At 35.2% G+C, this 15,681-nt stretch overlaps 1 protein-coding gene across 2 annotated transcripts in view; it reads left to right on the top strand.

Moving 5' to 3' along the window:
* The window catches only part of GMPS (guanine monophosphate synthase), an 89,891-nt gene that overhangs the window by 36,944 nt on the left and 37,266 nt on the right, over window positions 1-15,681 (top strand). For both annotated transcript variants that reach the window (XR_014245278.1, XM_082394366.1), the window contains exons 3-5: window positions 2,014-2,128; window positions 8,530-8,627; window positions 11,322-11,425. Coding sequence is in view for 1 of the 2 variants with exons in the window: in XM_082394366.1 (XP_082250492.1) it covers window positions 2,014-2,128; window positions 8,530-8,627; window positions 11,322-11,425 (317 nt within the window). In the remaining variant the exon portion in view is untranslated. The remainder of the gene's footprint in view (window positions 1-2,013; window positions 2,129-8,529; window positions 8,628-11,321; window positions 11,426-15,681) is intronic.

The following is a 15,681-nucleotide window of genomic DNA, read 5'->3' as shown; positions in this document are numbered from 1 at the left end:
AAATTTTAGGTTTATGACTTGAGAGACATCTTAACCTACCTGTTTTTAGAAACTTGATGTGCTTGATACATAAAATTGGTATCTGGAATGCCTTAGGACTTCGTGGGCCTTGTAATTGCAAGTTGTTTCAAAATAATAGCAGGGTAGAAATAGAAAACTCAGAATGAGTGATTAGCTCTTCTCAAGACTTACTGAGATAAGAATTTTCATAATTGGCTTAAGTGCAGCTTGAGTTTTATCCTTGACTAAGTCCATTGCCTATTCTTTTTAATAGTATTAAGAGTCTTTATAGCCTTGAGTTGTTTAGCAGATTAATGAGGGATGCTGGGCAGTTGCATGGTGGTTGTCCTTTATAAAACTAAATACAAACTAAATACTGAAATTCTAGAGATTCTGATTATTAAGTATGTTTTAGAGAGTTTTAGCTTCTGCATTTTTAAGAGGCTAGGTTACATATCTACCCTTAGGGCTAGCCCCATTCCCCTTTAAAATTGTTATCTTAAAGATGTCACGTTTATCATCTGAGTAGATTATCTTCAGTCTGTTTTGCAAGAGATAAGCTGACAGACATAATGTATACCAAAATTCATGTTACCAATACAAGGTTTTAAGAGTAGGGCTTTTGTGCTCACTTAAATTATTGTTATATATTTTAAAAAAATACATTAGCTTGTTGAGTAATTTTTATGAATTTGACTTATATTATTTTTCTGGATGTATCATAAGTCTAGCATTTTAGTTTATATGTTTTTACATGGCAGGCAGCCACTAATTATAAGGTGAATTGTAATCCAATTTTGTTTGTAAGTAGATTTTGGTTATATCTTGGAATGCATTTTCCTTTAGAAATATAGATAAATTAGGATTCCTGCAAACTCAAACTTAAAATGAGTTTGAGGATACCTTAAATTGATTAAAGGGCATAAGTATGCCTGTATTGTGTAAACTGGAGAGCATGAGTAGTCTGAAGGTGCAAGTCTCTCTGTGATTCCAGTTATTTGTGGCTACGTAAGGGTGAAAGTCCAATATTAGCAGATTTTTTCCCTTGTTTTTCCTAAAGACAATCTAGAAATCTGAATTTTTATGTAAAAATCATAACATTAAAGTGTTCTAAAAGTTTTTGATTGAATGCTGAGGACCAAAGTTAGCTGTATTAGAGGCCAGGTGAGGAATATAGGCCTCAATTTTCAGCTTTCTTTATATGAATAGTTCTATTCCCAAGTTAACCGATGGAATGCTCTATAAATTGTAATGTAGTTAAGTGATAATACTGACCACGGTTCTGAGAGCAGGGCATGTGAGGCAAGTCATGTTAGCTCTTATTCCTAGGTCTCAGGTAAAATTGTTGGGACTATTGGACAGGTTTTAAACAGGCAAAGTTAGGTAATTCTTCACATTTTCTGCCATCCTTTATTATAGAGTATTTTGCCCTGCGTAATCCAGGGCCTTCATAATACCTTCACTTGTCCTACTGTGACCTGCTTCACTCCTGACCTCTCAGGAGACCTGTATTTTCACCATCTCACTTTAGAATTCTCATTTACTTTCTTCATTGATGAGGAAACAAAACAAATACAGGCTAACCTTCATAGATTGAAACATTGGTTTTATATATTTGGAAGTTTGTACTTATTAACAAGTGTTTGTTGAATTGATAAACTTCCATGTATTGCAATAAAGTAGAGTAAAAATAAGTAAGCTGTGTAGAGGACTTCCCTGGTGGTCCAGTGGTTAAGACTCTGCGCTTCCACTGCAGGGGGCACGTGTTCAATCCCTGGTCAGGGAACGAAGATCCCGCATGCTGTGGCCAAAAAAAAAAAAAAAAAATTAAGCTGTGTAAGAGGCTGTTAATAGGCTGATGGAGTCTGGATCTGCTACAGCATACTGAAAACATAACAAAACCTCTGAATCTGTATCGAGTCTCCCTCAGTGGTACAAGCAAGAGAGGGCATAGACCTTGTATAAAAATTAGCAGTTAGAGATTCTTCATTACTCTCTTCCTTAAATCCACAGTGCTATTATCATCTCTGGAGGACCTAATTCCGTGTATGCAGAAGACGCTCCCTGGTTTGATCCAGCAATATTCACTATTGGCAAGCCTGTTCTTGGAATTTGCTATGGCATGCAGGTATATACATCTATGAATTTGCCTTAAGAGTTAATTTATTCTGCTTGTGACTCCTACTGTATTAGTATTTTCTATCTTTAGAGTAAGTAGGATATTTAGTTATATGAGATAATTTGTTCATATTACAACTGTTTATGAGTTGCTACACTAGTATGGCAGCACTGACTTCCGTGGGGATTTTCAGAAAAGGAACTATATTACTGCTTACAACAAAACACTGTCCATTAAAAAAAAAACTTAGACATTTAAATACACATAAAAGTTGCAGAAGTAGTTCACAGAGCTCCTGTATACTTTTACTCAGTTCCCCAATTATGACATTTTAAACCATTTTGAGAGTAATTTGCAAACAAGGTGTTCTGTTACTTGTTGTATCCTAAGTACTAGAATTCTGTCCTACATAACCAGAGTACAGTTATCAAAATCAGGAAGTTAACATTGACTCAATGTTAGCATCTGATCCACAGAGTCCATTCACATTTCACTGTTGGTCTCGTTAATGTCTCTTATAATTCATGAATCCAGTCTAGGACCATGTGTTGTAGTAGGTTGTCATGTCGCTTTACATTACTTTAGTTTGGAATCATTCCTCAATCTTTCCTTCTCTTTCATGGCCTTGGCAATTAAGAAAAAAGTACATTCCAGTTACCTTGTAGAGTAGTACTCAATCTTGGTTTGTTTGATGTTTACTCATTGTTAGATTCAGGTTATGTATTTTTGGCAGGAATACCACAGAAGTAATGCTGTGCTCTTCTCAGAGCATCTCATTAGGAGGCACATGATGTCAATTAATATCATGATAAGTGATGTTCATTTTGATTATTTTGTTAAGATGGTGTCTGCCAGGTGTCTTCACTGTAATGTTAATTAAATATATGTAGGGGAGCGGCCAAGATGGTGGAATAGGAAAACCCTGAGTTCACCTCCTCTCATGGGCACACCAAAATTACTATTTACAGAGCAACTATTGATGAGAATCTAGCCGAAGAGGTCTTCTACAGCTAAAGATATAAAGAAGGAACCACAATGAGATGGGTAGGAGGGTCAGAGTTACAGTCAAAACACAGCCCTGCACGGGTGACCCACAAATGGGAGAATAATTACAATTGCAGAGGTTTCCCCCAAAGTCAGAGCCCACGGGTCCTGCACCAGGAAAATGAACCCCCAGAACATTTGGCTTTGAAGGCCAGTGGGGCTTACTTTTGGGAGAGACAGAGGGTTGTGGGAAATACAGATTCCACTCTTAAAGGGCGCACACAAAATCTCACACGCTCCAAGACTCAGGGCAGAAGCAGTAATTTAAAAGGAGCCTAGGTCAGACCCACCTGCTGATCTTGGAGAGTCTCCTGGAGAGGCAGGAGGCAATTGGAGCTCACCCTGGGGACATAGACACTGGAGGCAGCTATTTTGGGGAGCTTATTCTACCATGAGGACACCAGTGTTGGTGCCATTTTGGGATCCTCCTCATTTTAATAGTGAGCAGAACAGTGAATTGTCTTTTTTTAAACAACCTGGTTGAAACTTGTGTATTGATATGAATAATGCACAAAGGGAAGCTATTCAAAAGTTAGAAAGTGAACAGACCAATATATTTTCTAATAGCTGTCTCTGGAGCTTTCAGTAAAGGAAGGAAACATAAATCAATGTTCACATAAGAATGTGAATATTTTTATTATTCCTACTCTTGATACAAGGGCAGACTATTAGAAAGCACTGGTCTGCAAAACAGCTTTACCAGATTTTGCTTCTTGTTAATTGATTGTTATGGTTTTCCACTGATTTAGAGGAAATGCTGACTATAAATATATAAAATACAAAATCTGTAATAATGGATATTTTCTTATCTAGGCAACAAGAATTTTATAGTAAAAGGTTCTTTTTCCCCTGTAATATGCTCCGAAAAGTCAACTGGTGATTATAAATTTGACTTGGATAATAGCTTATTTTTAGATTTTCCCACCTAGTATTCTAATATGTTTTCTCATAAGGGCCTGTTTCCTGATCAGATTTAACATTGGAAATTGGCTGACTTTTTTTTTAAATATGTCTTTGCCCCATGATGTAATGTATTTACATAATTTATTGATCTTCCTTGCCTGAGTAGTCAATATTAATCATAAAGCACAACTAATAATTACAATTTAAAAAAAAGAAATTTTTGGCCATACCACACAGCATGTAGGATCTTAGTTCCCCGACCAGGGATCGAACCTGCCCCCCTTGCGTTGGAAGTGTAGAGTCTTAACCACTGGACAGCCAGGGAAGTCCAGCACAACCTGTAATTAAATGGTTTTTAGTGTATTGAGAGGCATTATAACATTTTGTAAGGAAGAGTCTCACAAGATATTTTTTTGGCACCCACTTAGAGGGAAATAGGTCTGGAAAATGCTCCCTTAATTTAAATGATAGCAGCTGACTGTCCATTATGTCAGTACCCCCTTATAATTGTAAGACCACATTTTTCTGTCATTCAGTAGGGGTCTATGGTAGCCAGAGCCCGGCCTGCTTATGTTAAATGCATAAAAAATTTTGCCTTTGTCATCTGTACTTTCATAGTAGTATAAGGGAATAGGCTGATCTTGGTCCTTTGGGCAGAAATTGTCTTTATATAAAATATTGATAAATAAATAAATAATACCATGTAGATAATATGCTGTTTGTAAAGGACTACCACTTCTTAGTGACTCTTAGTTGAGTAATTTTAGCACCAAAGGTCTCACTCTGGTATATACCTTTGCCCCCTCCATGGCATCCTGAAATTTTAGTTGTTTCAATGTCTTCTGTACCATCTTTTGCCATTAACTCTTGTCAAGAGTCTTTCTGATTGCTTCCTGGTAGTTCTTTGCTTTGGAAGAAAAAAGTCTGTCCTGCTCCTTGCTCCCATTACCTCTATTACCATTTATGCCCCACTCAGCATAAGAAATAGGACATTAGTAGAACTTTTAAAACTCTTTATGCTTTTTTCCATTCTACATTCTTCTCTCTTCCTGCAAGAGGTAACACTTTCCTGAAATGTTATTCATTCCCTTTCTTTTCTTTGTAGCTTTATACATATTGTATTTCTAAATAATATTTTACTTAGTTTTGCCTGTTGACCTTAATATAAGTGAAATCATACTTCGTGTATTTTCATTTTTGGTTTTGAGATTAATTAATTTTATTTTCACTACTGAGTTTTTTTTTTTTTTTTTAATTTATTTATTTATGGCTGTGTTGGGTCTTCGTTTCTGTGCTAGGGCTTTCTGTAGTTGCAGCAAGCGGGGGCCACTCTTCATCACGGTGCGGGGGCCTCTCACTGTCGCGGCCTCTCTTGTTGCGGAGCACAGGCTCCAGATGTGCAGGCTCAGCAATTGTGGCTCACGGGCCCAGTGGCTCACGGGCCCAATTGCTCCGCGGCATGTGAGATCTTCCCAGACCAGGGCTCGAACCCGTGTCCCCTGCATTGGCAGGCAGATTCTCAACCACTGCGCCACCAGGGAAGCCCTTCACTACTGAGTTTATTGTTTGAATGTAGCACAAATTAATTATACATTCCACTGTTAGTATTGCTGGTCTTTTCCCAGGTTTTTGCTATTACAGATACTGCCATGAATATTTCTGGACTCTTCATCTGGTATTGTACATACACAGACTTTTCTCTAGGCTAATCATTAATTGAAATACCGAGTCTCAGCTTCACTAGGAAATGATATTTGCCCCCAAAGTACATTCCCAGAGCAGCATATAAGTATATAAAAATTCCTTCTGCTCTATATCCCTGCCAGGCCTTGACAAGGTTAGCTTTTTTTTTTTTTTTCCCTGAATTTGCCTAGCTGAAGAGGTGTTAAATGACATCATGTTGTAGTCTTAATGGTCATTTTCCTTATTTTGAGATTCATGTGTTTATTTGCCATTAGTCATTAGTGTCTGCTTTGCTGTAAAAGCTTATTTGTGATTTTTGCACATTTTTCTGTTGAATTTTTTAGATTGTTTTTATATATGCTGGATACTAAACTTCTGCTAATCATATATATTGCATATACTTTCTAGATTGTGACTTCTCTCTTCACTATAATTTCATTTTTTTTTAAAGAAACATCTTTATTACAAGCATTTGGCTTCTTTATATACTCCCACAGGTTTTGTCAAATTGTTTTTATTGGTGGAATTTCCTTCCATTTCCCCCTCCCAAATCTAAGATTTATTTTAAAACCTTGACATATAAGACAGATAAGAGGGAAGCTGACCCAATTAGAGTGGTAGACCTAGTAGACTTACAGGGGTTTTTTTTGAGGCATTAAGGACCTCGAGGTTATCAGGAATCCATACTGAAAACCATTTCCTTAAGTCAAAATAGAATATTAAAACAAAATTTTAACAAAGTAAAGTGTTTTGCTCTACATAAAGTTATTCCCTCCTCCCACACACACACTTAGCTGGTCTTTCAACTCCTTGTATTTTCACCCTTAAGTAGCGTACATAGTCAGGAACCAAGAATAAGCATGAAAGCCTTCTGAACAGATGAGATAGCTTTAAATTTTACTTCAAGCCTTTGGCTTTGTAAAAGCCTTTAATTTAGATTTTGTGGACTTTTAAATTGTGTAGAGTTCCAACAGCTTTGGTTATCTTGATCATTCAGCTGTCTTCTAATTAAGAACTGCAAATTAGAGGAGGCAGAGGTGCACAGGGTTCATTGAGTGGTGTAGAGGAAAACATCCATTTTTCATTCAGCAAATTTGAATGACTGACTACTCTGGGCCACATACTTTGTTAGGCCCCTGGGACTGTGAAGAGACCTGAAGAGAATGACTGGGAAGATGAGAGGTGAAATTAGATGGGGGCAATGTATTGAAAAGTCTATGTTCCATATAAGGGACTTGGACTTTATCCTGTAGACAAGGGGCCAGCAAACTACAGCCTGCTGCCAAAGCTGGCCCACTGCCTGTTTTTGTATGACCTGCAAGCTAAGAATGGTTTTTATGATTTTAAAATGGTTTTTATGATTGGAGTTGAAAACCATTTAAAAAAAAATTACATTTTGTGACATGTGAAAATTAAGTGAAATTCAAATTTCAGTGCTCATAAATAAAGTTTATTGGAACACCGCCACATCCAGTCCTGTAAGTATTGTCTGTGGATGCTTTTGTGTTAACGACGACAAGAGTTGAACAGTTGCTCCAGAGACAGTAGGGCCTGCAAAGGCTAAAATACTTACTCTTTGGCCCTTTACAGGAAAAATTTACCAACCCAGATGTAGATGATAGAGAGCCATTAAGAATTTAATAATGGACTAACACAATCATATTTATATTTTAGTAGCTGACATTCGTAGATCTCTGGAATATAGGCTGAAAGATAAGCAAGACTGGAGGCAAGGGGACTGATTAGACTGCAGCAGTGTTTCCTAAACTGTGTTGGTTAAGGTGCTGCAGAAAGTGTTTTACTTACGAGTCTTTAGTTTGGGAAATACTGGGTTAAACAAGGGTCAGCAGGGTTTTTTTTAATTGCTGGACTTAACCCAAACCTTTATTGCAGGAAGGTTAATTGTGAATGTCTGAGAGGAGAATGTAGGGGGCAGCATTTGCTGATGGTTTTGACGAATATGCCATTGTGCATCACAAGAATGAACATTTATTTAGCCCTCTGCCTGCTTTCCTGTTGGGGGCTGGGTCAATCTGCATCACATATTGTTGTGGCAGATATCTTATGACACCTGTTGTGGAACAGACATACCAAGATGGGTTGTAATGATTTTATTGATGCAGATTTAATGTTCCTAAAAATCTTGTGTGTATCTGTTTGGTGTTGGGGGTGTTTGGACATATGTAAGTGATAAATAAGAAGATTGACACAGGAAGGGTCAGAATGTAGAGACCACTTAAAATAAAAGTCTGTAGGTGTATGGGATTTGAACAAATAAATTTAATTGAAAGACCAGATTTTATTGCTTATCCCATCTCCACAGCACAACCTTCTACAGACTTTTAGACTATTCCTTTGGGGCCAAAGATTAAACAGTTTGGAGGAATTTATATCTGCCTGGTTTTAATACCAACTAGGTACTTTCTAAGCTCAAAGTGCCTTTTAAAATTCTTTAAAATTAAATAGATGTAAGTGTTAAAGAAATCCCTGTTTTTAACAGATGAATTAAAAGTACACTAAATGGAAAATTTGCCAGTGTTTAGGAATTTGACCTGAGGTTAATATTTATTAATCTAGTTTTGTTTTATAACTATGCCTTTTAAGAACTTTATTATTATATATAATAACACCAAGTTATCTACAGTTATCAGACTTCCTTTATTTTTTGGGCACAAACATAACAGCTATCCTAAAAATAAGAAACGTAAATTATTAATGTAAGAAATTGAGTAATTTTCTTTTGATTTATATTAACATCAATTTATTTTCTCTTTGAACAGATGATGAATAAGGTATTTGGAGGTACTGTGCACAAAAAAAGTGTTAGAGAAGATGGAGTCTTCAGTATTAGTGTGGATAACACATGCTCGTTATTCAGGTATTAAAGATATTTTTAGATCAATAAGAATGTTAGTAGATTAACTAACTTACAGCTGGGTATGTTATTCTTCAAAATTGGAGATTCTGTAATTCTTAGACAAAATTAAGGCCACAGTAGTGGCCAAAGGTGTTAATTGTCATATTTGTCTTCCAATTGAGTGTCAAGACAGCAGCAGATCGCAGTGATGCTAATTAGGGATAAGAAAAGCACTTAATGACATAATTTAAAAGCACTTGTGCAGTCTTGAACCCCTCTTTGGGACAGCATATTGTGATGCCGACATTTGTAGTTTTCCCTTTTCACTCTTTTAGTAGAGTGTGATTCTAAACATTAGTATGACAGATGTGGCAAATGGATAACGTCTTAAACTGTCCTGCATTTGTATACTACCTCTTCCTCTACCATGTTCTTGCTCTGGGTACTTAGCAAGCTACCCATTGCTGGACTCATTACTAAATATGTGTTTTATTTCCCTCTTCCTCACTTTCTCTACTGTATCTGAGCATAACTATACTTGGTGTACTGTCTTTAATACAGTGAATGTATTAATTGATTTTATTGCTAGGTGATAATAGATTAGGTACAGTAGCTCTAATGTGTTTGAAGATTGGTGAATGAGCTGTTCATTGGCTTTCTAGAATCATTTATCTTCTGCCTTACTAAAAAAAATAGCTGAGTTTTCATTTAGCTTCCTGAAAGACCAGAAAACTTAAGTTTTAGTCACTTGCTTTCTTTTTTGGGGTTTTCCCATGTTTTGGATATAGCCCATTTAGGTGGACTATTGATAGAGTTACTCACTTACTTTTTTTTGAACTAAATTTCATTTTTATTTAAAAATCACATTTCTCCCTAACTGCATTCAATCTGTAGAACACTGGCTGATGTCAATTAATGTGCACATGTTATTTTTATTATCATTTCTTATAACTGTGTTAATTATTTTTATAGATTTGTTTTGTTTATTAACATATTCTTACAGCCTCCATTGAGTTGTGCCTAAATTAATTCTTAATGAATAGTGTTCTCTAAATTGGACAGATCAGAAATTTTAAAATTCAAGTTAAGAACTTTTATCTGAAATGGAGATTTCCCAGTTTTTATACAGAACTGGCTGTGGCTGGCTTTTCTTTAATACTAGAAAGAACAAAAATAAGTATATCTGTATTCAAAGAGTCTTGTTTTCAAAGGGATATTAATAAAAAAAGGCGGAGTTGCTCAAAATAATTTTATAAACTGAAGCTGCTCATTGCCAAAATACATTTTTGAAATCCAGTGCCTGTTCTACTTCATAATGGAGAGGTGTTGCTTACATTGATCTGTATCTCAAGTGACTACTCTTGAGAACTACTTCAGGAATCTTGCTGGTAGAAGGTGATACTACAGGAGGCTTTAAATGTAAAGATCTGGTTAACATTTAAAGTTTTTCTGTCTTTATAGTTCTAAAATCCTGGTACTCAGTTACAACCTACACTAATCCTAAGTAATAGTGATGACAATAATAACAACTGCAAAACATCCTTTTGCTTTTAAAGTACTTTATCTTCTTGCTTTATTTAAAATTTTTTATTTCTTAATATTATTTAATACCAAGTCCTTGTTCAGATTTTTTCATAATGTAAAAAATATCTTTTTATGGTTGATTTGTTTGCATCAGGGTCCAAATAAAGTCCACACAATTGCATTTGATAAATGTTACTTACATCTGTTTTAATCCATGCCATTAATTGCTTCTGTCCTTAAGATAAATTCCAATAGAGATATAATTTTGAAATTATTATCTTATAGCCTCTTGAAATTGTGTGTGTGTGCTGGGGGGGTGTTATATTACCAACTTTATTTATTTATTTTTTACTCACAGACTTAGAGAATGAACTTACAGTTACGGGGCGGGGGGGGGGGACGGGCTGGGGGTGGGGAGAGTCAGGGAGTGTGGGACTGACATGTACATGCTGCTGTATTTAAAATGGATAACCAACAAGGACCTACTGCATAGCACAGGGAACTCTGCTCAATATTATGTAACAACCTAATTGGGAAAAGAATTTGAAAAAGAATAGGTACATGTATATGTATAACTGAATCACTTTGTTGTACACCTGAAACTAACTCATTGTTAATCAACTATACTCCAACATAAAATAAAAAGTTTAAAAAAATAACAACTTTATATATTGTTTCAGTTTTCAATTTTTATGGATTGTCTTTTTTTTTTTTGAAATTTATTATTGTTATTTGCTTTATAATGGACAGAATAAATTCTAGCAGTGTTGCACTGTTACATACTTTCTCTCTTTTCTTGATTTACACACAGAAGAAGCTAGTATTTCTAAAGCAAAAAACTACCAATTATAAGATGAATAAGTTCTAGGAATCTTATGTACAGCATGATGACTACAGTTAACAACACCGTATTGTATATTTGAAAGTCGCTAAGAGAGTGGATCTTAAATGCTCTCACCACACACAAAAAATGGTAACTGTGTGAGGTGGTGGATATGTTAACTAACTTTTACTATAGTAATCATTTCACAATATATATGTATATGAAATCATCCCATTGTACACCTTAAACTTACATAATGTTATATATGTTATTATATCTCAATAAAGCTAGAAAAAAATAAAGAAAAAGAATCCATTAATCATGTCTAATAATTAAGCTATTTGTCTATTGTTTTATTTTTTTATTAGGGGCCTTCAGAAGGAAGAAATTGTTTTGCTTACCCATGGAGATAGTGTAGACAAAGTAGCCGATGTATTCAAGGTTGTGGCACGTTCTGGGAATATTGTGGCAGGTAAAAATTCTAAAACTTGCAGATTTCATTGTAAAAAATTTATCTGAGAAGCCTATAAGCATATGTTTCTGTATGAGGTACTGTTTTTGATGTTTCTTATTTTTTTAAAGATATTGTAAATGTCGTAGGGTCAACCATTAATTTATGAAGGGTATTTAATAGTAGAAGGATTATCTAGAAGTCACTTACTAGTTTGCTCTGAAATACTTTTAAAAATATTTATTCTAATATGTTTTTCAGACATAAAATACAGCTATTACAACTCAGGAAAAATCTGAGAACTATTTACCTGTCCAGCATGCTGTATTCATAATTGTCCTTTTTTTATGCTTTTCTTAGGTATATATAGGCATGTATCTTGGATGCTATAAAACACCAGACTAAGCATTCAGGGCATTTCTCTGAACCAGGGTTGGCAGACTATTACCTGTGGGTCAAATCCAGCCTGTAGCCTGTTTTTGTATGTTTAGGAACTAAGAATGATTTTTACATTATTAAAGGGTTATAATAAACAACAGGGACTATATGTATGTGTCCCACCAAGCTTAAAGTTTATACTATCTAACCCTTTGTAGGAAGTTTGCCAGTGCATGCTCTAAACCATTTTTTGTTCTCTGTTTTTTTTGAGGAAGAGGAGTTAATTTCTGGCAGTTTGTGTTTTTTTTTTTTTTTACTTGCTTACTTGAATAATTGTAATGTAAATAATCACTGGTAATCCTGGATATCTGCAAAAGAAAAAAGTGGGGTTATCAATAAAGTTCTTGTTTGATATGCTACACCTAAAAAGTTGAAAAAAATTTGTAATGGATAAATTGAATTGAGTATTCTACCTGCAGTTACTTAACAGATTAATGTATTAGCATAGGAATTATCAGGAATGGTTTTTATATTGACAGGTTTTTATTTTGTATACGAGATCAATAGTGGTAGATGAGCTTATGTATTTTAATTCATTCAACAAATATCTGAGTACCCACATGTGCCAGGCACAGTTCTAGGTGCCAATGAACAAAGTGGACAAAACCTCTGTTTAATGTTATAGTTGGTGAGGGCAGAGATGGGGGAGGTGTGGGACAGACAGAACACAGATAAATACAAAATAAGTCGGGTGTTGGACCCGTTTAAATGCACTGAAAAAATAAATAGAAGAGAAGAGTGTTGTGGAATGTGTGGTTAGGACTGTTACTGTTTTAGATGGGTTATTCAGAGATGGAGATGGTGTTCCTATTAGATGATATTAGACATGGAGGAAGTAAGTGCTGACCCTTTTGGGTATTTGGGGAAAGAGTAAATAGCAGTACAGAGTTCCTGGGATGGGACCTTGTTTAAGGAACAGCAAGGAAGCCACATGGTTACAGCAGAGTAAGCATGGAGTGTGTGGTAGAAGATGAGGTCAGAGAGGTTGTTGGGAACCAGAACACCAGGACCTTTGAGGCCATTGTGAAAATGTTGGCTTTACTCATAGTGAGGTGGAGTTTTGAACAAAGGAGAGAGAGACACAATCTGATTTCAGGATTACCCTGGCTACAGTGAGGAGAAAAGAGACCATTAAATGTAGAAGCAGAGACCAGCTAGAAATCTATCGTAGTAATCAGGAAAGGAGACTGCGTAAGGAACCGGGTGGTAGAGGTAGAAGTGCTTAGGAGTGATTGGGTTCTCATGTAGATCTTATACATATTTTGTTAGATTTATACCAAAGTATTTCATTTGGGGGGGGCGTGCTAATGTTAATTGTATTTTTAATTTAAATTCCACTTGTTCATTGCTGGTATATGGGAAAGCAATGAACTCTTGTGTGTTAACCTTGTATCCAGCAACTTTGTTGTAATCATTTATTAGTTCTATTTCCTTTTCTTGTCCTATGGCATCAGCTAGGACTTTTATTATGATTTTGAAAAGCAATGGTGAGAGGGAACATCCTTACTTTGTTCCTGATCTTAGTGGGAAAGTTTTGAGTTTCTCATGGTTAGGTATGATATTAGCTGTAGGCTGTAGAAGATAGTCTTTATCAAATTGATGTCCCCCTCTATTTCTAGTCTCCTGAGAGTTTTAATCATGAGTGGGTGTTTGGATCTATTTCATATGCTTTTTCTGCATCTATTGATATGATCATATAATTTTTCTTCTTTAGCCTATTGATGTGATGGATTACAGTAATTGGCTCTATTTCTGACAGAAGGATGTTGAAGTATCTTAACTGCAGTAGTTGATTCATGTATTTCTCCCTATAATTATATCAGTTTTTGCCTCATCTATTTTGATGCTTTCCTGTTAGGTGCACATGCATTAAGGATTATTATGTCTTCTTTAGGAATGAACCTCTTTATCATTATATATATGCCCCTCTTTATCCCTGATAACTTTTCTTGGCTGAAGTCTTCTCTGTTTGACATTAATGTATTTACCCATGCTATCTTATAATTAGTGTTATCATGATATATCATTCTCTATCCATTTACTTTTGATCTGTGTCTTTATATTTAAAGTGGATTTCTTGTAGACAACATATATAGTTAGGTTTTCTTCTTGATCCACTATGACAACCTCTGTCTTTTAATTGATGCATTTAGACTATTGGAGTTTAAAGTGATTATTGATAGTGTTGGATTAATATCTACTATATCTGTTACTGTTTTCTATTTGTTGTCCTTGTTCTTTGCTCGTATTTTTGTCTTCTATTCTTTTTCTCCCTTTTGTGATTTTAATTGAGCATTTTATGTGATCTCATTTTCTCTTTTCTGCATATCAGTTCTATTTCTTTTTTTACTTTTTTTAGAAAAAGTTGCCCTAGATTTTACAATATACATTTACAACTAACCCAAATTCTCTTTGAAATAACACTGTACCACTTCACAAGTAGTGTACCTTATAATAACAAAATAAACCTAATTCTTTTCTCTCATCCCTTGTACATTGCTGTCAATTCATTTCACTTAACAAGTAAGCATGAATAAGCATATCTATCTATAAGCATACATAATTGTATCACTGTTGCTATTATTCTGAATAAAGTTATCTATTAGATCAATTAGGAAGAAGAAAGTTTTAATTTTACCTTTATTTATTCCTTCTCTGGTGCTCTTTTTTATGTAGATCCAAGTTTCTGATCTTTATCATTTTCCTTCTCTCTAAAGAACTTTTTTTTTTAATTTTTGAATTTTATTTTATTTATCTTTTTTATACAGCAGGTTCTTATTAGTTATCTATTTTATACATATTAGTGTATACATGTCAATCCCAATCTCCCTATTCATCTCCCCCCCCCCCACCACTTTCCCCCCGTGGTGTCAATACGTTGGTTCTCTACATCTGTGCCTCTATTGCTGCCCTGCAAACCGATTCCTCTGTACCATTTTTCTAGGTTCCACATATATGCATTATTATACGATACTTGTTTTTCTCTTTCTGACTTACTTCACTCTGTATGACAGTCTCTACATCCATCTACATCTCTACAAATGACCCAATTTCGTTCCTTATTATGGCTGAGTAATATTCCATTGTATATATATGTACCACATCTTCTTTATCCATTTGTCTGTCGATAGGTATTTAGGTTGCTTCCATGACCTGGCTATTGTAAATAGTGCTGCAGTGAACATTGAGGTGCATGTGTCTTTTTGAATTACGGTTTTCTCTGGGTATGTGGCCAGTAGTGGGATTGCTGGGTCATACGGTAGTTCTATTTTTAGTTTTTAAGGAACCTCCATACTGTTCTCCGTAGTGGCTGTATCAGTTTACATTCCCACCAACAGTGCAAGACGGATCCCTTTTCTCCACACCCTCTCCAGCATTTGTTGGTCCATTTTCTGATGATGCCCATTCTAACTGGTGTGAGGTGATACCTCATTGTAGTTTTGATTTGCATTTCTCTAATAATTAGTGGTGTTGAGCAGCTTTTCATGAGCCTCTTGGCCATCTGTATGTCTTCTTTGGAGAAATGTCTATTTAGGTCTTCTGCCCTTTTTTTGATTGGATTGTTTGTTTTTTTTACTGTTGAGGTGCATGAGCTGTTTATATATTTTGGAGATTAATCCTTTGTCCATTGATTCGTTTGCAAATATTTTCTCCCATTCTGAAGATTGCCTTTTTGTCTTGTTTATAGTTTCCTTTGTTGTGCAAAAGCTTTTAAGTTTCATTAGGTCCCGTTTGTTTATTTTTGTTTTTATTTCCATTACTCTAGGAGGTGGGTCAAAAAAGAGGTTGCTGTGATTTATGTCAAAAAGTGTTCTTCTTATGTTTTCCTCTAAGAGTGT

This window comes from Balaenoptera borealis (genome assembly GCF_965194805.1).
Source record: "Balaenoptera borealis genome assembly, chromosome: 5".
Taxonomy (NCBI): Eukaryota; Metazoa; Chordata; class Mammalia; order Artiodactyla; family Balaenopteridae; genus Balaenoptera; species Balaenoptera borealis.
Note: the sequence above shows the minus strand (reverse complement) of the source record. Positions and strands in the feature narration are given on the sequence as shown.